The sequence below is a fragment of the Lepeophtheirus salmonis genome, chromosome 3 (genome assembly GCF_016086655.4).
Source record: "Lepeophtheirus salmonis chromosome 3, UVic_Lsal_1.4, whole genome shotgun sequence".
Lineage (NCBI taxonomy): Eukaryota > Metazoa > Arthropoda > Copepoda > Siphonostomatoida > Caligidae > Lepeophtheirus > Lepeophtheirus salmonis.
Window position 1 is genome coordinate 9931287 of NC_052133.2, and position 20932 is coordinate 9952218.

The 20932-nt window shown below is 30.4% G+C and overlaps 1 protein-coding gene and 1 long non-coding RNA gene across 3 annotated transcripts; one reads left to right on the top strand and one right to left on the bottom strand.

The window, feature by feature from the left end:
• Positions 1-4365: 4365 nt before the first annotated feature.
• On the top strand, positions 4366-8846 carry LOC121114174 (SCY1-like protein 2). 2 transcript variants are annotated; one of them, XM_040708044.2, is made up of 8 exons: positions 4366-4547; positions 4601-4787; positions 5296-6008; positions 6069-6488; positions 6559-6715; positions 7359-7571; positions 7633-7852; positions 7913-8846. In XM_040708044.2, exons 2-8 carry the CDS (start codon positions 4616-4618, stop codon positions 8619-8621), a joined length of 2604 nt encoding a protein of 867 aa, XP_040563978.1. In that variant the 5' UTR covers positions 4366-4547; positions 4601-4615; the 3' UTR covers positions 8622-8846. The 2 variants fall into 2 exon arrangements, with proteins under 2 accessions (XP_040563978.1, XP_040563980.1); XM_040708046.2 differs by having other exon boundaries at positions 4415-4547; positions 4613-4787.
• A 4707-nt stretch (positions 8847-13553) lies between these two features.
• Positions 13554-14048, bottom strand: LOC139904872 (uncharacterized). Its single transcript, XR_011779122.1, has 3 exons — positions 13908-14048; positions 13737-13845; positions 13554-13671 (listed from the first exon to the last, which is right to left on the bottom strand). It is a non-coding gene; the product is annotated as an uncharacterized lncRNA (long non-coding RNA).
• Between the last annotated feature and the right edge of the window lie 6884 nt (positions 14049-20932).

The window sequence follows — 20932 nt, forward strand, 5'->3', positions numbered from 1 at the left end:
TTCTCTGCCTAACGCAGTAGTGTTCTTCCTTTTCAGAATCGCCATTTTGATTCTGCCTTTTAGTTTCTTCAAGGAGCAAGAATCTTATATTTCTTTATTATATAGTTTTATATTAGAAGATTTGCCTAAGAGATACACGCTTACTATATTTATATATATTTCGGCATCCTTTTGAAAGCGGAAGTTTTTATACTCAGGTTCATTTACTATTATTATTATGACGTTGACTTGGTCAAAACTCTCACTCAATCCAATACAGGCTGCTACACATCGTGCAATAATAAGTAAAACCTCTTAGGCGGAAATGTTATAGAAAAGTTTTGGATGCATTATCTGATCTCTTAAGTAGTCTCTTCTTACCTGATCATGATGGTAAATACTATCTCTCTTTAAAAAACAGGAGTATTTCTCTATCAAGTACATGAGTTAGTGAAATTATTCCATCTTTTTTTATATAATATAGTCCTGATATGGGTATTTCAACATTTAACCATATATTAAAGGTGTATCGGAAATATTATAGAACATTCTGTAATAAGGATTAATATCTCATTGACTTTTAATCCTAATTGCACAATAATTCTATAAATTATTTCTAGTGGGAGGGGGAGGAGGGGGGATACCATTCATCCAATAAAAATTAGTTTTATTATGTATTATACTGCAAATCCTTAAATGGGTTTAAGACATTATAAATTGCATACCTATTTTTTAAAAAAAAGGCAATTCGAAATTATAAAATATTTTTAATTGACAAATAACTCATGGTATTCAAATATGTTCACATCTAATTATTTATACGGTCATTAAGAAACACATATAATGATCAATGTCAAATGCATTTAAGCTTAGAAACTCTTTATAATAATGGTCCATTCATTTCAAATTATATATTTGTCATTGGAGATTATTAAATATTCTATTATACAGGCTCAAGAATTCACAGTTGTCTAAAGGAAATTTCTAAATAACCTTTAGAGTCGTTTTTTGGTTAGATAAAAACGATGTAGTATCTTTTTATTTTGTCAAAGCATAAGGTAAAGATATGGTTCTCATTATTTAATTAATACTGTAGGTACAATTTTGATTAATAATCCTCGACTATGAAATAATTTAATGTCATATATTTCATCATAATCTATTATAGAAGCTAGATGTTTGAATTTTGACCATCTTATAATTATATTCAAATCCACATAAAAATTAAGTTTCAATCAATTGATTTATTTATTACAACATAAATACAAACTCCTAAGGCCTGTTTTAGCGTGAGCGGTCATCTGGGGCAAACATAAATGTGCCTGACACTTTTTGAGATTTCATAGTAAATATACTCGTATATATATTTTTCTAAATTACCTTTTTCTTGGAAAAGCTCAATCCTTTTTCTACTTTTATTGTCTATATTTAAAGATATATTCTAATCGTATGTTAAATTTTAATACAAAATTATATCCAACGCGGGTGTACACCGTAAAACCAGACCTGACGCTCCAATATTTCGTTGACATGTCCTTTATGGGTCTTATATTCAAATTTCTGGGATAGCTTGAAATACTCGTAACTATTAGTAATAATAGTTAAGAACATGGGTTCTAAATGGTGGACAAAAATTTGAGGCCAAATTATTATGTGTTATTGATATGGTGGGTCAGTAATATAGGAAAATTTAGCTAAATTTATAAAATATAAACTTTGATTCTATTTTTTTATAAATGATACTAAATATTTTAATAGACATTACTTTTTAAAAAAAGACAAACTGGGCTAGATTTAGCACACAAACTATTTGTTGAGAACCCCTGGTCTACTAAATCCTCCATTTGATTAATTTATGAAACATTATTTGATTTGACCATTCAAAAATAATTTATCATATTCTTTCATTATGACCTGGAATTTTGCAACCTTTATTTGCATTCTGCGAGTACTTTAAAGGACTAATTAGAATATTTTACAAATGCATTCCTGACAAATTAACGACTGAGAAAAATCATTCTTGTTTGCTTTTGTGTTGATGGACTACATGATGTTGTAACGATAGTCAACCATAATTTTTACTCAATATATTTAGAGTAAAATTGTTTTTTTAATATAAAATCATAATTTGTTGAAATATTATTAGGACTCAATTATTTGAAAATAGTTGCTCAAAAAAAAAATAAAAAAAAAAATAGGTCAAAATAACAATAAAACCACTTTTTTATGAGATTCATCATTACCTAATATATACCTACCCAAATATAGGCCTCTTTTTCATAATATGTATGTATAAGTAGGCGTGTAATTTGTTGGTCAAATATGCCTTAATATGACTTCAGTAAATAGAATTGTCTACATAGTTGCATAATAGCGTGTCAGTAATTATGAAAATGTAACCTGAATGAATTCTGTTGTTAATTAATTAACAACAAAAGTTTATGTGTTTTTTCCTTCATTACTTATTAATTGTAATGAAAATTACTCCTAGCTTATAATAGCTTACCATGTTTTGTATTTTGTCCGTAGGATTATACATTTTTTTTGCGGTGAGGCCTTGGTTTTTGAAATTTTTTTGAAATAAAATCCAAAAAATAAAGTTTTTTCGAAATAAATTAGGAAAATTAAGCTTTTTTGGAAAAAAATTTCAAATATTAAATTTTTCAGAGAAAAATTAAAAAAATCCAGACCTATTCGCAGAAAATTAAATCTTTGGGGAAAATTCAAATATTAAATTTTCTAAAAAGTAAAAATTCCTTAATTTAAGGAGGGCACCCCTCCTCCAGCCCACCTCCTGCGGACGCCCCTCACAAGTTGCAACCACAAGGTGATATGAAGAATTTAGAGTAGGCTTGTGATGAGGAGAATCCAATAATGGAATGAATGGTCCATATATGAATTGTTTAGTTCTTAACTATTTTGTTATAAATAACTACAAATTCCATAGCACACTGTAAATTTAAATTCACACTATTAAATTTATTGTATAAAATAAATCCAAGTTTGTCTTTCTGTCTGTCTGAATGTATGAAAACGAGTCACATATATATGCTGGTTTGTTTAAAATGAATTTTGTTTGTTTTTATAAGTGAACGCTCTAAAGACTAAAGTACTCATCACCAATCCCATTATATTAATTGAGCAGTTGCGTGAGAGTAACACTGATAATTTCTTGGGGAGTTCTCTTCTATATTATTAAATCAAAATTTGTCGTTTTAGCTAGTACTGATTAAATAAGGAATTTTACAGATGTAAATGAAATGATGGCATCAATTCATAGTTGGTTATTTACAAGACTGTTGATGTAATTATATAAAGAGAGATATAGAAATGATTACTGGTAAAATCTAGGTATACAAGTTAGGGGTTTTGAAATATGTAGAATGTATCGTTTAATGTACATATGAAATTAAGTATTTTAAATGATGAATTTTCGGTACAACTTGTGATCAGGATAATGTAATTCAACAAGATTTTCGATTTAATAATTATATAAAGAGTAATCCATCACTTTTCTGATGAAAAGTAGGAAATTGTATAATAAAGAAGTACATAATTTCAATAGAAGATCGAAATGAAATTAGTTAGTAACCAATATGACTGACGTGTTAAAACAGCAATTCGTTATGAAAAGCTCTAATTTTAACCAGTACACCCTGTTGGTACAAGTTACAGCTTGTACGCAATTATAACATAACAATATTCAAGTTTGAAAGTATTATCTGATAAATGACAATAGTATTGGCATATTGAAGTGATTGTAATGACTAATGAAAGTGGTTGTGACATCATTGATATTATGGGTGTTGCTTTACAGTGAAGCACGCACGTTTACCATTCGTTAAGAAAGAACACTACGGACACTTTTTTTTGCTGTTATCAACCTCGAAAAGAAGAATATATCTTTAAATAAGATTGAATTTTAAATGTAACATTAACCAAGGAAAACTCTCTACTTACATTAATAGAGATGGGGGAAAAAGTCATTATACTGCAAGTCCAAGTAAAGTTTGAAGTCCCTTAATATTTTGATCAAGTCCAAATATTTATTTTGAATTCATTTCAAGTTCAAAATAATGATATAAGGTTGTAATAGTGTTGAGGCTTTTCTTGAGCACATTATAGCTTCCGTGCCATTGTTAAGTCGAGAGTCTTTGTCAATAACATCAAGTCAGGTCGCGTATCTCGAGTTCAAGTTCCCACCTCTGCCTACAAACAGCTTGAAAATACAATTCCATAGTTGAGAGGAGAGGCCAAAAAAAAATCAAGAGGAAGGAACAAGGTAATGCCCCTTGTACCTCGTAACAGTTGCACCCAAAGAATCTACATTAAAAGTAGAAAGTACGGAATTAAATCACATATATTAATCGTATGGTACTTTGTAAGGTTTAGTGATATAATTGTATATCTGTTCATTATCTTTCTACGATATACGACGAATGTACGCTTGTTATTTGCTTACGTCATTGAAAGGAGAATGACGTAAGACCCCGTCTAGAGAGACACTTTTGATCCAGATGTCAATTTTGTTTGTAGTTAATTAAATAATAAATTCCATCGTTTGAGAGGTAAGTAAGATAATTTATAGAGTTAATTTGAGTGATTATTTTTGTATGTGTAGGTCCCCAAACAGAATATGGATGTTTTTAACAAATTCAAATCCACTTTTTCAAATTCAGTATCCAATACTGTTTTTAGTGCCGCTTCATCGCTTTCCGTGGCGGCAAATACAATATCCAACGTTCTTCCCGGGAATCCTGTAGCTAGAGAGTTTGAAGTCTCTGAACATATTGCTTCAGCTGGACCGAGTGAGTTAAATCTATTTATATAATTATTTATCATTGACTAGGATAAGTTCCCTGTTAAAACAAATGCAAGCTAGAAATGATTTTTCTCAAAATTGCGACTGGGTTATGTATATTTGTATTCTTTGACGATTTATCGTCAATTTCTATTACCAAATTATTCCTATTAACCCTTTGGAGGCGCCGAAAACTGCACTTAATGTAGCCAAAATAGATCGTCACTAATAAATAATGAGAAATTTGGAAGGGGCCATATCGGGTCCAATATAGTTTTAATAAGTGAAACAAAGGTTCTAAATTATATGTATAATTCTTGAGTATCTTAACTCATCCCACAAATTTGAGTTCAATGCTTATAATTGATTCAAATATGTCAATGAATTATTTGACTGATTGTATATTTGAAGTAAAAATTTTTAAATAGATTTTCTCATTTTCTTGACTTTTATTGAAGAATGATTTTATATTGACGCACCACATATTATTAACAATTTAATTTTAATTTTAATAGATTTGTGCTGGAAGGTCTACAGCGGATCCAAAAAGAGTACAAAGCAAATAGCCTCTATTTTCGTCTTTGAAAAACGACAATTAGATCGATATGATAAGCAAGATAAAGAAAATATCTTGGATATCACACGCAAGGGCATTGCTCAACTCACAAGGTTGCGACATCCCCAAATACTTACTGTACAACATCCATTAGAAGAGTCAAGAGACTGCTTAGCATTTGCAACAGAGCCCGTATTTTGCTCCCTTGCAAATGCTCTGGGTCAATGGGATAACATGCCTCAGGATACACGTAACAGGGCAAAAGAATATAAAATGTTTGATGTTGAAATTAAATACGGTCTTCTGCAACTCTGTGAAGGAATTGATTTTCTACATGAAAGCGTGAAGCTTCTTCATAGAAACATTTGTCCTGAAAGTGTCATCATTAATCATCAAGGGGCGTGGAAAATTTTTGGATTTGATTATTGTCTATTAAATTCAGCTCCAGTAGGTACCCCTCCGAGTTGGGACTTTCCAGAATATGATCATGGTCTCATATCCGAATGCTATCCCGATTTAGACTTTCTTGCGCCGGAGTATGCACTTGCTGGTACTTGCTCTCCCGCGTCAGATATGTATTCACTTGGAATGATCGCCTTTTCGCTCTATAACTCGAAACCCTTGTTTGCAAATGATAGAAACTGGGGACTTTACAAGAAGAACTCTTGCGAGGTAAGCTCATGGAAATAATTATCATATAAAACTAATATAATATATTTTATATTATTTCAGTTAAAAAGACTTAGAGAGTCCAATCTTCAGTTAATACCCACTGATCTAAAGGAATATATAAAAATGTTTTTGAATGTAACTCCTGAACTACGTCCCGATGCAGCTCAATTTTCGAAGATACCATTTTTCGATGATGTTGGAGTTAAAACTCTAAATAATCTCGATTCTCAGTTTCAATGGGATAATCTACAAAAATCACAATTCTATAAGGGGTTACCTCAAGTTATACCTCGTTTACCCAAGCGTGTAGCTTTGCACCGGGTTGTCCCATGCCTGGCAAAAGAATTTGTTAATCCTCACATGATTCCATTTGTTTTACCAAGTGTTCTTATGATCGCAGAGGAAGCAAATAATAATGACTTTGTACAGTATATTCTTCCGGATTTAAAGCCTGTTATGAAGATTGTCGAACCAATACAAGTATGTAATCTTATTAATATGAAAAGTAAATATTTTTTTTCTTCCCAAATTGCTTTGTTTCATCCCTTAGATTTTGCTCATTTTCATGCAAAGAATGGAGATGTTGCTCTCAAAAACACCTCCAACTGATGTTAAATCAGATGTTTTGCCCATGATTTATCGAGCTTTAGAATCAGATACTTCTCAAATTCAAGAACTTTGCTTGTCTATCATTCCTGGATTTGCAGGTAATACGTTGTTATTCAAAATATTCATTCATAACATTATTTATCATTTTATGCTTTTCTTAAGATAAAGGTACGTATGATAAACAAAAATGAGCTATTCCTTGAAATATGTTTGAAAATAAACTTATGCACACAATCTCTTACAAATTTCTAAGATCAATTAATACAAAACCATAATATATCAATTGAAAAAAACTTCAACTATATATTGGATTAAGACAATCAAATTTTTCGTTTGCTTTTTTTGTACCTGAGATTAGTACTCGAATTACAAATTTTGAGTCAGACTTGGAGCTTATGACTCGATTTTGGACTTGATTAAGGTGATGACTGATTCAAGTCCTCTAAGGTAAAAAAGTAACTTCCGAGTCAAATAGCTCAATATCTCAGAAATGAGACATTCTATAAGACTCATTTGAGAAAAAATCGGGACCAGCTTGTTTATGTATCTCGAGTGGACTTGAGTCACCTTCATTAATTATATTTATTCGAATTACAAGTCTGACTCGAGTACCCATCTCTGATAAGTACGTTAATAAATTAAAGTACTAATAAAAAATATATTTTGACATTATATTAACAGTTCTTGAGATTTTTTTATTTTCAATTTTAACTGTTTCTTTATAATTAATTATATTTTTAGGACTATTGGACTACCAAGCAATGAAAAATGCTTTACTTCCTAGATTGAAAAAGTTATGTATACATACAAATTACTTATCGGTTCGTGTCAATTGCTTGATTTGTATTGGCAAATTACTAAAACATTTTGATAAATGGTTAGTAATTGATGAAATTCTTCCAATGTTACAACAAATATCTTCGCGTGAACCCGCTGTTGTTATGGGGATTATAGGTAATTATAATACTTGTAATTTTAATTATGTTCTTGTATCAATGCCCGTAATTTGTTTTAGGGATTGTAAAGTTATCCATGGATGAAGAGAAGCTTGGCCTAACAAAAGAAGTGATCGCATCCAAATTACTTCCATTTCTTTTCCCCCTGAGCATTGAGAACGGATTAACCGTCGCCCAATACGATACTATTGTTAATTTAATCAGAGAACTCATAGCTAAAGTGGAAATTGAGCATCGTGCAAAACTCACACAACTTAATTCAATTAAGGATGAACAAAAGTAAAAATTAATCGAATATTTGAGGATCTACATATATTATAGATAATTAAAATATTTTAGGTCAGCTCTTCAAATAAGCATGTCGGATAATATGTTAAATAAATCCGGAGAACTTATTCCTTCATCTGCTGTGGCATCGGCTTCGAAAGATGATGACCTTTTTTTGAATATGGGATTGGGGCAATATACACAACAGAAAGATACTCGTGAATTAGCTACAAATTTAATGAGCCCTTCTTCTTCTTCCAGAGAGCCCGGTGACGGTCTTGCCTCCTCTAAGTCTAATTCTTTAAGTCTAGAAGAAAAACAGAGAATCCTGAGAGAAGCAGAGAGTCAAAAACAACAATCTGCTTCACAGCCCAAGACTCAAACTCTTGGAAGTATGTCCTCATTCAATAAAAAATCAACTACAAATGCTTTTATCAACTCTAATCTAAGTCAAATGTCGTTAAATTCTAACACTCCATCCCAATCCTCAATGTCAGCACAATTTTCCCAGTCATTTAATCAGCCAATGCAATCACAGACAAGTAAACCTGATTTGAGTGCTTTTGACTCCCTTTTCCCTTCGAGGCCTACTCCTAGTACTATGAACTCCATGGCAGTTTCTGGTAGCAGTCAAAATAGTACTTTTATGAGTCCTGCGTCCTCCAGTTCATCTTCAAACTTTGCTGGTCTGAATCCCACAAATGTGTTTTCACCATCTAACCAATCCCAAAAGCCTGTAAAGTCATTGACGGCAAGTGATATTAATGACTTATTGAGCTAAACTCCCCCTTGAAATAACTACTTAATATTTACCTAATCTTAAGCTTCATTTATTTTCTTACATATTCCTGGCTCTTACATTAATACTTTTTTTATACCTTTTCTTATTAGCACTCCAATTCATTCCATTACCTATTCGAAATTTAAAGATTATTTATTTTTATTTAAATAAAATTAACTTCCTTATATGTTAAAGTGTTTTATAATAATATACCTACCAATCATATTTTGTTTCTTTTTTCTGTAGTTATCATAAATAACACAACTAGAATTCATTGAAAAAACATTCATCATTTTATGTGATGTAATAAATTAACTTCAAATTTTGTAATAACATCTGATAATCACGATATTTGTAGTGAAATCTCGTCAATTCATTATTATTTATTTGTTGTCTGGGTTGGAACAAGGGATTGCCGTTATAAAAATACAGTAATACTGCGTCTAGTTTGAATTTGATCCGTCCTAGTTTCGCTATCATATTTTCATTTCAAGCTGAAGTCTATACTCGGGTCGGATTTGTGACTCTTTGAGTCCTCTTGATTCAAATAAAAAAGTACAATTTTCTATTCAATCACATTTCACTCACTTATTCCTCTGGTTTAAAGGTTCTTTTAGTAATAAATGCCAATATTTAAATGGGTAAATAATTAAATCCTGGGACTTAAAAAATAGTACTGAGAAACACCTTGCTATCAAACAGTTCAGTTCGATGTTGCCGGAATCAAACTTAAAAGATCAATCAATTATATATCTATCGATAACTTGTTAATCGGTTGTGATATTTGTATTGGCTTAATTAATTATTTCTCACATGGATGAGTCTACGCAAGAATCTAGGCTCAGGTCTTTGCTCACAAGTACAAGTCCTTGTATATTTTCATGGACTCCAGTTATAGTCCATTAATAATTTTATCGAGCTAATTTTAAGTCCATAATAATAATGTTGGGTGGGGTCCATAGCATAGGCAGAGTTTGATATTCTAGGGCGGGGGAGTTGTAAGAGTTAGTTATTTCCCAAAGTATATAAAATATACATGTTGGTATAAAATCAATCCTTGAGGGCCTGGCCTTCTGACAAACTCCGCCTATAGTTCCTAGAGTTAACTGTTAAGGTTTTTCTTAAATTCAGTTTAAATTGCTTTTGATTCCAAGTCGACTCACGAGACTAATCTATCCAATTCAAGTCTAAGAGTCTTTGATTATGACGTCAAGTCGCAAGATTTCAAAATATGAACTGAAGTTGAGTCAAAACTTACAAGTTCCACCTTTGCACGGTTCTCGTATAATCCGTTAAATATACCAAAGAATAAGTATATGGGATATTTTAAGATCCTTTTGTAATTTCAAAATGTTATTTCGTGACATTGAACTGTTTTTAAATCATACAAATCAAGCTATATACAGATACGATTTTCGAAATTCGTAAAAATAATTGTTTTACCCCAATAGTTCTAAATAAGCTTTGACTACAAATGTAAAACTTACCATTTTATATTATTTGATTTCCAAATATCAATATTCGAAAATAAATAGAAAAATTGAGCACATAAATTTTCAACATTTGATATCAAGTTATATTTTTATAATCTTCATAACATGTAACAAATATGAAAAATAAATAAATTTTGTTATGTTGAATAATAAAAGTAATTCAAAGAAAACATTTTTATTTCTACTACAGCTTTAAGTCAATTTTCTTCAGTATATGGCTCACGATACTTATTTCATCTTAATAATTCTTAAATTGTAACATAACTGATAACAAAAAAGCTTCAGATTTTTCGATTTGTCCCTTTTTTATGTAGGCGGTTGATTCCCCCATACTAAGTCAATTCTAAACAATGTAGTTTGTCCTCAACTTAAATAATTATTTGTCGCGGTCAGGCAATTTACTTGTCAAACTTTTTAAAGAGCGTTTTCATGTAACGTCATCAAGGTTGATGTTTGCCATGTGAAGCAACCAAGTTTTATAAGAATAAAAAACTCTTTTCATGAATATTAGAAAAATGGTTAACTATTACTGTCATGAATTTGGATGCCAAAATGGGACTTACAAATGAAAGGATTTGAACCTTTAATGTCTAGTTTTATTATATATAAGACCCAAAAATGTATTACACCATCATTCATATTTGATGAATAATTTTAACAAATAAAATAACTATTATATTAAATATTCTACTTTTTTCGTCCCTAATCGATCCAAAACAAAATAAATTGTACTAATTCATTCATAGGCATTTGAAGCACCGATTACTTTGATTTAATTAACATATTACTGTATATCATTGGCACCAAGTAGTATTCAATACGGTCGTTATGGCTTTTTTATTTATTTTCAACCCCATTTGATCGAGTTTCATCACGATTTATTGAATATTTGTTCATTTTATGAAATAAAATTATCAACTATGGGCTCCAAGATAGCGTCGCTTTTAATTATGATTACAATATTAGGTTAAGAGACTGGGTTGTTGTCAATTTTCTCAAAAATTGTTGATAGTTACATTATGTCAAAAATGTCACAAGGAAAAAACCTAGTCACGCCTGTACAGATGGCTCTTTCACTGACTCCAACCTCCTTTTTCTCATCTGAAGCATGTACTACTTGCAACACAAGTCCTCCTGGATACACCTTGAAACAGTCTTCCTATCAAATCCAAATTCCTTAGCCAAACTTGAAATTGATCTGCTCGGATTTTCCAGAATCATGGCTTTCACCTTTTTGGATGAATTCATCATCCCAAGATTTTCCACACATCTCTTTGAACTTGAGTTTCTTTTTTATGATGACCTTAGGTTCCTCTTTGTTCCCCTCCAGCCTCTTTCTGATCATTTGAACAAAGCGCATTTGCACACCAAGAACGTTACAGATCTCTTTGTTGCTCACTTTGCCCTTGGTATTGACTAGGGACATCAATACGGCGCATCTCCGCTCCTCCTGCCTAAATTCAACGTCGACTAATTTAGTATATGTTGACTCCTTGGTGTTTATGAATGATAATCGTTGAAAATTAATTAATACTATCAATTATAAACGGGATATATGGTGCAATAAAAATATATTGCGTCATGCGCTCGCACATATTATCATTGATAATATGGTATAACCTTGTACTTTTATTAACCTTGCCGGTATTATAGATTTTATTTCGTGTTATTTTATAATGCATATACTAAGACAAACTCAGTAATGATAATTTATCAATTGTCATAGTCAGAGCAGGGAGCGCTCTTGAGAACTTTTTTTGATATTTTACAAGTTATTATACTAAAAATATTATTCCAGTTTCATTCAATGTATTTCAATTATATCGGATTGAGCAAATGTGGATAATATTATATTATATAATTATATATATATATTCATATAATTATACTTCGATAAATTATCAATTAAGGCACCTTATATTAAAAATTATTTTTAAATGATGGAAAAAAATATTCCTGTTTCACATAGAGTATATTTTCAAAAATTTCTACAATAATTTCTTATGACGTCGAAATTTTGTCTTCCCATCTTTTGAAAATGACAAAATTACTTATACTACAAAATTAGAAGGTATTAAACCTATTTTAAAATAGGAAATAAGCATAGGCATCAAATACGCGCATAAATTAACTAATGAAGTAATTCATCCACATCAAGTAGAAAACAAAAAACAAAAGTTAACTTATCACTAAAAATTTTATGAATCAACAATAGAACAGAGAATTGAAAAGTTTCATCGAATCATTTTCATATAAAATTAAGGCATGGCAGTAGAAAACCAATTTCTAACGATCAATGAACACAAATCTAAATTCATTCGGGGAATAGTTATTGAAATAGAAAACAATATCTGCGAAGCGCAACAGTTTATCCACGGAAACATTTCAGACTACTATTGACACAGTTAAAGGATTGGCCCAGGACTTATCTATATAAAACACGCTAAGTTTATACTATTCAGAAAAAATAATCCTAACTCCATTGAAAGGGGATTCGGATGGTATCGTCAACATGGTGGTGGTAATTACTTATTGAGTTGCATACCTTTTTTAGAGAGCGAAAAAAAAGATTGAATTAAGTCCTTTTGAAAATGAACTTTAATTCCTTCTGTTAAAGAAAAGAAAATTTTCCCATTCAACTCTTCTTCTTTAAAAATTATTCAAAAACCTTTTTCTGAATGATTTCTTATATAGATATCACAGACTTAATTGAATTTACCTGAATATAAAATGTAATTTATTACGTCGGGGGATTTATAACCTTTAGCATAATGAAATATTTACGACAAAAATATTGTGTTGAATTGGTCTGTTCATCTGAAAATGATCTTATTTATGTCAATGAAACTGGGATACATTATTTGTTAAATTAATTTTTGGATGCCAGGGATAGAAGTGGGTTCAAAAGACTAACAGATGTCATGTACTTGAACTACTACAATTCATCTTTGTCAAATATTACATAATTTTTTTCAAGTAAATACTATAAAAAACACATTGTTTTACATTTAAGAATCCAAGACATGTATTTGCTATTACTGTAAATACTTTAATTAAAAAAGAAGAACATTTGTCATGGATAATGACAGCATAATGTAAAATAATCTCACAAATTTTAATAACTTTTTAGATAAAATATCTTTTACAATTTGTTTGTAATTTTTTTTTCTTAAGAAATAATGAACAGCCAAAATCATTTTGCTAGAAAAAGAAAGAATTTATGATATAAAATTAAGTCTGCTAAATGAACTAAAGCTTCGATCATTAAATTCATAAATTTTGATTGAGTTACGATTTATAAATAAATAAATATACCAAGTAAAGTTGTAAACAATATAAATTTTAATTTAATTTTCTAACTTTTTTAAAGTTTCATATAAATCATACAATTTGATTAATCATATAACTATTATAAATATTCACATAAAATAATGTAATATCGATTAATAGTTATGTTCTCCGATTGATTCAAAGAAATGTGAGCTGCTTTGTTGATTATAGAAATATTCAGAAGTTGATGATTTAATCACACTCATATTTAATTTATCTCTTGGGTTCTTAAATTGAAACGGGTTTTATAAGATTAGTATATAATAATATAGTGTAATACTGAATACATTACCACATTCATTAACATCGTCATGGATAGATAATCATAATCTGGACGCAGCTCAAACATGATCCAATAGATTTGGAAAGTTAAATAATATGGCATTGACGTTAATCCGTCTCTGTTAAGTATTATATTTAATTAGCAATTATAAGTTATCATAATAATTGAAAAAAGACCTACGGAGGAGAAAATAAGTATTTCATGGCTTGCTGATTTTGTAAGTTTGACCACTGACAGAAAAGAATAGTTTATAATTTTAATGGTAGGTTTATTTTAACTATGAGGGATATTTGCTTATATGAACAAAACAAAAGTGTTGTGAGGAAGAAAAATCCCCACCGTCAAGCATATGGGGGGGTAGAAACATTACGTGTTGGGAGTGTTTCTCTGCGAAGGGGAGATGACAACTTCACTTTATTTTATTGTAAAATACAAAGCAGACTCCAGTATAAAAGTACTCCCCGGTCAGAGTATCAAGGTGCTATTTTCTTTTATGCTAAACGGAAGTGCAAAAGAATTTTCTCACATTTATAAACTGAATAAAATTAACAGCTCATAACTACCCTTTAAAAAAAATAACTATTTTTTTAAATAGAAAGTTTAAGCATTAAACAATCATCCTTTTTCAAATGACATCCATTATGTACAAAAGGTATACACTATTACAAGGCAATTTCTGCAAATGAGCGAGAGCAAATCAATTTCCTATCAAATTAACATGGTTTCAAACATTGTTATGGAGTAATAACTTATTACTGCACAGTAATTTTTGTTATGAGTAGGTGATTATTCCTAATAGCCAGCACAATCAGGTAGCATCTTCAATATATAACTTAAAATTTATGTCTCAGACGAGAACAGCCAACTTCATACAAATAAAAATAGGAAAACGATACGAAGCCTATGTGTAAGAAGGTACTTTTCATTTCTGACATATGTGATATTAAATATAAATCAACAGGACTTAAGTGCTTTTTTACCTATTCATTCGATTAAATAGTGATATAAGAGCCTGTTACTCTGTTGGAGGACTTTGGCTAACTTTTGATTGGCTGGATCTCTCCTCTTCTTCGTTAGAAAGTTATCAAGGGATTTAAGAAGTAAGAAGTTCGGGTTTTCCTAGTCTTCTAGTATGTGTAATAAAATATAATATACATTGAATGGAACTTTTCGGACTTCAATATCGCTCAACATCCCTATACATGAATATAATGTATAACTAAAGATGGGCTGTTTGGTCAAATCAATTACTGTTTTGAGATTAGAATAGGAAAACAGTTTAGATAAAGTAAGACCATTCTGCCACATCTGGAATGACAGCTCGCCGTTAGAAAACTTACTTAGAAATGTGAAAGCAGGAGTGAGAACAAAAGTCATCTGAAACCATTATCGAATCGTGCAAAATTTAACGAAAGGATCACTCAGACCATACTACTAGGGTATCTTGTCTCTTTGAAAGAGGTTATGAATTATGATGTGACTTCAGAGACTCAAATGACGTATTTAGTCGTAACTACGTAATTGTAGCTGTTGTAGTTTCTACAAAAGACAGATAAGGATTGGTCTTAGGACTGACAAATTATATAAGGACGGGACTGATAGGACTGCAGTCAATTTAGTTTTTAGACCGATCCAACACTATTAATAATGTATCAGCCCTTTTGTAATTCAACGGAACCTTTATCATATTCATACTACACAGCCTACGAGTAGTTTTTTTAATACTCCATCACCTTATTTTATGACTGAAATGATGATAAGACTGAATGTGACATACGTAAATATAATAAACGGAGAGTACCATTGAACATTTGTTAGGGAGTCATCTTCTATATTATTAAAGCAAGTTTGTCTTTTACTCATGCCTAATTATACTGTATAATGCCGGGTACTACCTCTGATACTTGAATGAAGAAGCTAGTCGCATGTAACGCTCAGTACAAAGGGGACAGTTGTAAAAAGTCCTGAAATTGGTTTATTCTTCATTGTAATTTTATTAGAGGAAGTACCCGGCATTGCTCTGAGTTATCAGACGTCGATTAATTTTACTTTATTAATATAAATACATACGTACTCCCTTTTTCTTGGCTTTTTTAATATGACTAGGGATGGGATTTTTGAAAGATTACAAGGAGAAGGCGGGAGTAAGACTTGTGGTAGTACTACAGTTGACATTTTTGTAGGAGAAAATAGTGTGAGAGAAGTATGGCGGAAGCGAGACGTATGGTACTACTGAATTAAGACCCTTGTTGATATCAGCTTCCTGTGAGAGAAAAGGAATTACTGCTATAAAAAGGAGAACCTCCTACGTTTAAAATAGCATTAATGCAGCGAAAATACTATAATTATATCTAAAAACATATATATTTATTTTATTATGATCTTTTAGAACAATTTACAACAAAGATAGTCAAGAATGCTTACTTCAGAGTGAAAAGTTAACTCCAAAGTAACATATTAAATAATGAACAAAAAAGAAGAAAGAGTGCTCGCACCAACCGTTTTACCTTTACTAATATTTACCTTTATTTTTTTTCATTATAAACATGACAACTCTCGGTACTCTGATATAAGAACCTTATTAATATTAAATGCCTGTTACATTATTTTTTTTGTGGAAGGGGGGTAGAAAATGATTATTCCAGGGAAAATCTTATATTTAAATTTGAATTCAAATGTATTTATTTTATTACCCATTTTTAAACAATTTATACCAAAGATTGGCGAGAATGCTTACTTTAACAACAATACGACCTAACTTAATAAATAAAGAGGAAAAATAGCATACACAAGAACTGTTTTCCTTTTCTGATCACCAAACTTATTAATTTTCTTTACAAAGATCCCTTTTTTAAATATGAAAACACAGCTTCTTATTTTTTAACATACATTATGTACCAAAAGTCCGTGTCAATTACTTCATACAACAATAAAGTCCTGTACGTTTAAAATTGCTCATTTTTCATGAAAGTATTGGCGATTTTGAAGTGTCCCTCAACAAGATAATGACGGGGAAGTACAAGTTTAAAATAAAGGCTCAGAAGAAACTTGAATTGGTTATACCACTAGGGGGTCTTTAGGTCTAAGTTTCATCGATGGTGCTGCAAATCCAAGCCTATATCTGTTTAAAGTTCGGCCATTCAAGGACAAGTTGCAATGTACCCCACAGGATATCCTACACAGATTTTGATAGAAATGTTAGGATGGAATTAGGTCTTCCCCTGGGAATAGGTAGGACACAAGAAATATCTATGGGGTTGATACATCAGAAGGAGGAAAAGTGTATTTTCGATCACCTTAATGGGTAGGAGTTAAATTTACAAAAGGCTTCGCCAGAAGATGAGGCAGTTGAAAAGGATACAAAGACTATTTACTTTAGTAAAAAAATATTTTTTCCATCGACCTACAACCTCACTCCCATAAGGAACGATTGGAAAGTCCTTATACAGAAGAAACCGCACACGACATAAAAGCCTGACCATTTGGCTATTTATAAAAAATTAAGTAAACGAACTCTAAATAGTTCAGACCTGGAGAATGAAAGAGGGGGAGAGAAATTGATCCCCAAGTTCCCAAAAGACTATCCCCTTTCGCTTAGTAATATAATAACCATGAAATTTTTCTTCCATACATATAATGTAAACTCCATTGTGTCTTTGCACAGGGCTTCGTCACTCTTCCATTACTTGAAAATGATAAGTGTCCCTGAAATTTTAATGGAGACACGCTTTAGAGATCCTGGGGGAATTGATCATCTTTTCCCCTCCACCCATCCATATTTTGCATCAAACGCTACTTCGCAGCACTCATATCCTTCAAGAGGAATCCTTATACAAGTGAGAAGTTCATCTAAATTACCTCTTTAGCTTGTCTCATCTAATCCCAAAGGAAATTTTGTCTTCAATGATGTCTACTTTTTAGGAATGGTACCAAAAATGATGAACTATGAAGGATCTCGAAACTGGAAAATAAGACGGATGTAAAGTGTTTAATGGCAAAATATCTCCTCCTTCAGGGTCTTTGGTATCAAGACTAACCCGACTGAACAATATATTACTTTTACTGGCACTACGAAGTTAGGTATCTAAAGAAAAAGTATACTTGACTAGATTTTAGCTTCACTCGAAACAGCTGAAATGCTGGACGGATTTAAAACCTTGCTACACCATAATTATGACCATTCTCCGATTATTTCCTCCATCCCTCTGGGAATTGAATGTCTCATTGCTAGGAGATGTTGAAATCTGCAATAAAATTGAAGGAATAATAGACAAGGCGATGGAATTACAGGAAAACAATTTACTTACCTCAACGACGGCTCTACTAAGGATTGAATAAGGATCAAGTTACCTTCTAAAGAACAGGAGCAAGAAAGAAGCATTAAGAAGAAAAAACCTAAAACTTAATGAAATTCTAAAGCTGGAGTAAATATAAGTGAAGAACTAAACAAAATACTACAATATGAAAATCTTGGAAGAACTTTACAAGGGAAAGGATCTTGCAAGTATCTTCAAAAATATCTCAGAAGCAAACAAAGGAAAATGCTCTCTACAACTCAGTAATGGTGTAGTGTATACTGCTGGTTATTACATATACTCAATTAAGGTCAGTGTCCAGATCTATGTATGTAAGGAGTACTAGAGAGATGAAAATACACTCTTTTTTAAATGAAATATTTTCTACAAATCTTGTTCCACGTAGACTTTAAAGTACTTTTTGAAACTTAATTCAAATTTGAATAACACAACAATTTAGCGTTAAATTATTCCAATAATAAATATATCTAGAAACATTGTTCAACGAAACTGAATTATATGTACGTTAACTGTTACGTATAAAGTATAGGATATCGTGTATTTGAATGTACAAGTATAACATTCTTTTAAATCATTGTTTCTTAATCAATTTTAGGAAACATCTAATGATAAGAGCGGTGTTCAAAAACTGAACAATTAATCCATAAATAAAGATACAAATATAATATTGATAACTTTATTATAATTGACAAATTAGAAAACAATCTGAAATATCAAAATTGTTATAACCCTTTAAGTTATTGTTAGACTTCGATTTTATGTTTTTGAAAATAAGTAATGATGTAAACCCTGTGAATTTTTTAGCTGGCCCGTTTTTTCGGAATTGGTAATCTGAAAAATGAATTATTTTTTCCTCAGCACTTGTCATTATTATTTAATTCTTGAGTAGTGAACATCCTTTCCTAAATATATTATATTATATTCAAAATCTGATAGAACTTTCGAGTGTGTTTATAAAATATGCCTGAGGATTTGTGGCAGAATTATAATTGTAAGTCCTTCTTGGAATCAGAGTAGAATTGGGGATCGACATAGGAGTCATTCTTGCAATTTATTTATTTATTTTTAGTGATAGGATGATTAATTGGAATCGGGAATAAAGAGCAGCGGGTGTTTTTTCTGGAATCGGGATCGGCATCGTAAAAATAATGATTACTTTACAATTCTAATTCTTATTTATTACTGATATTTAACTATTTATAACTTTTGTAGGTTATGAAAAAAATAACTCCCTTCAAAATTAAAGAATGTTTACTTTTTACAAGAAAATTTAATTAATTTTTTTTATATGTTCAATTAAAAATTGAACATTTGATTTTTTTTTCAAGAAATTTTATATTAGAAATTTAATTTTTTAAATTTTTTTCCACAAACTTTCATTATTTGTCAACAGTTGTGGATTTTGGAACTTTTGCTCAAAAAAATAAATTTTTTTGAGAATAGCCATGGGGTTTTGAATTTCTTTTACAAAATAATTAATTTTTTGTTAATAGTTGTAGATTTTGGAAAAAAAATTAATATCAAATTATATATTAGAAATTTTTTTCCGAAAAATTTCAATTTTTGAATTTTCAAAACCCAATATTTTTAACTATTATTTAAAATATTAAAGAATTGGATTTTTTTTCTAGAATTGCATCGGAATCGGCATCAGGATATTCTTTTGGAATCGTACTATCACTATTTATGTATTTCCCGCTTCCCTTGTCACAGCTGATTGAGAGTCCTTTATTATTAATAGATCTAAGATAAGTACAGGATTTAAACGTTCAGTCGGATACACTGCAAACCTAATGTATCAAACGATTAATTATCTCAAATTTATTCCTGTTGGAAATATTTATAGTATTTCCTAACAACTCTAAGAAATATGATTTCTAAAGTAAATTATTATTGCTTTAAAATATGTACGTATTTAAAAAAAATCATATATCAAAAATTCTTTTAAATAAAAGAAAATAAATATTTTCAGCAGAAGAAGGAGAAAAAAAAAGAAAAGAAGAAGATTAATTCATTCGCATATTTGAAGAATAACTTTTACATAATATTACAAATACTATTTCTGCTTTTATACTATTAAAATATTTAATATTAGGACTTGTGGTGGTGTGCTCTTAAGAAATCTCATTTTTTTTAAAATATACAATAATATATAGTTTGAACTCATTGCACAAATAATATGTATAAATATTGAGTCATAGTTAAGAGTCCTAATAAACAGTTCTATATTTATATATATGTAGTTTAATTGCGTATCATTAATAACACTGTCCATTAGCAAAAATGGTACAAAAACAGTATATGCTCTTTTAGTAGAGTTTGAGCCCTTAATTCCAAATATGATCTTATTTTTTCTCGCATAGCCTCGTGGCCTTCAGAAAAAGGCCATACATTTTTAGTTATTTTTTAGGTTCAAAGCTGTTTCATGCCATCGGTGTTGAAGATAGGGATAAATTATGTTAATATATTTTAAAGCTGAATGTTAAAAAATTCTAAAAACATTTTTAAAATGTCTGCACCATACTTTTAACTCGATTTATCTTTGTTTAAAGTGGAAAATAGGTGCTTTTTATTCAGAGGCTCATAGCTTCAAGACAAATAGATTCAAAAAGCTTAAAATTATTGCATTTGATAGCTGAAAGTATGAAATTTAATTAAAAAAAAAGAGCCTCTCTAAAAACGTTCTATATCGTTGTCAATTTAAGCTAAGGTAATTCTAAGAAAAAACTCATTTTTGAATTGATCTCATAATTTGCACATTTTATAATGTTTTTGGGCAAAACTATTGTTTAAAATGATGCCAGGTTTTGACGCAGGAGGTTAAACAATCTCAATATGGACTTTTTTATAATGTACAAAAATGAGCACTAGAGCGTCCTCTGTCCAATT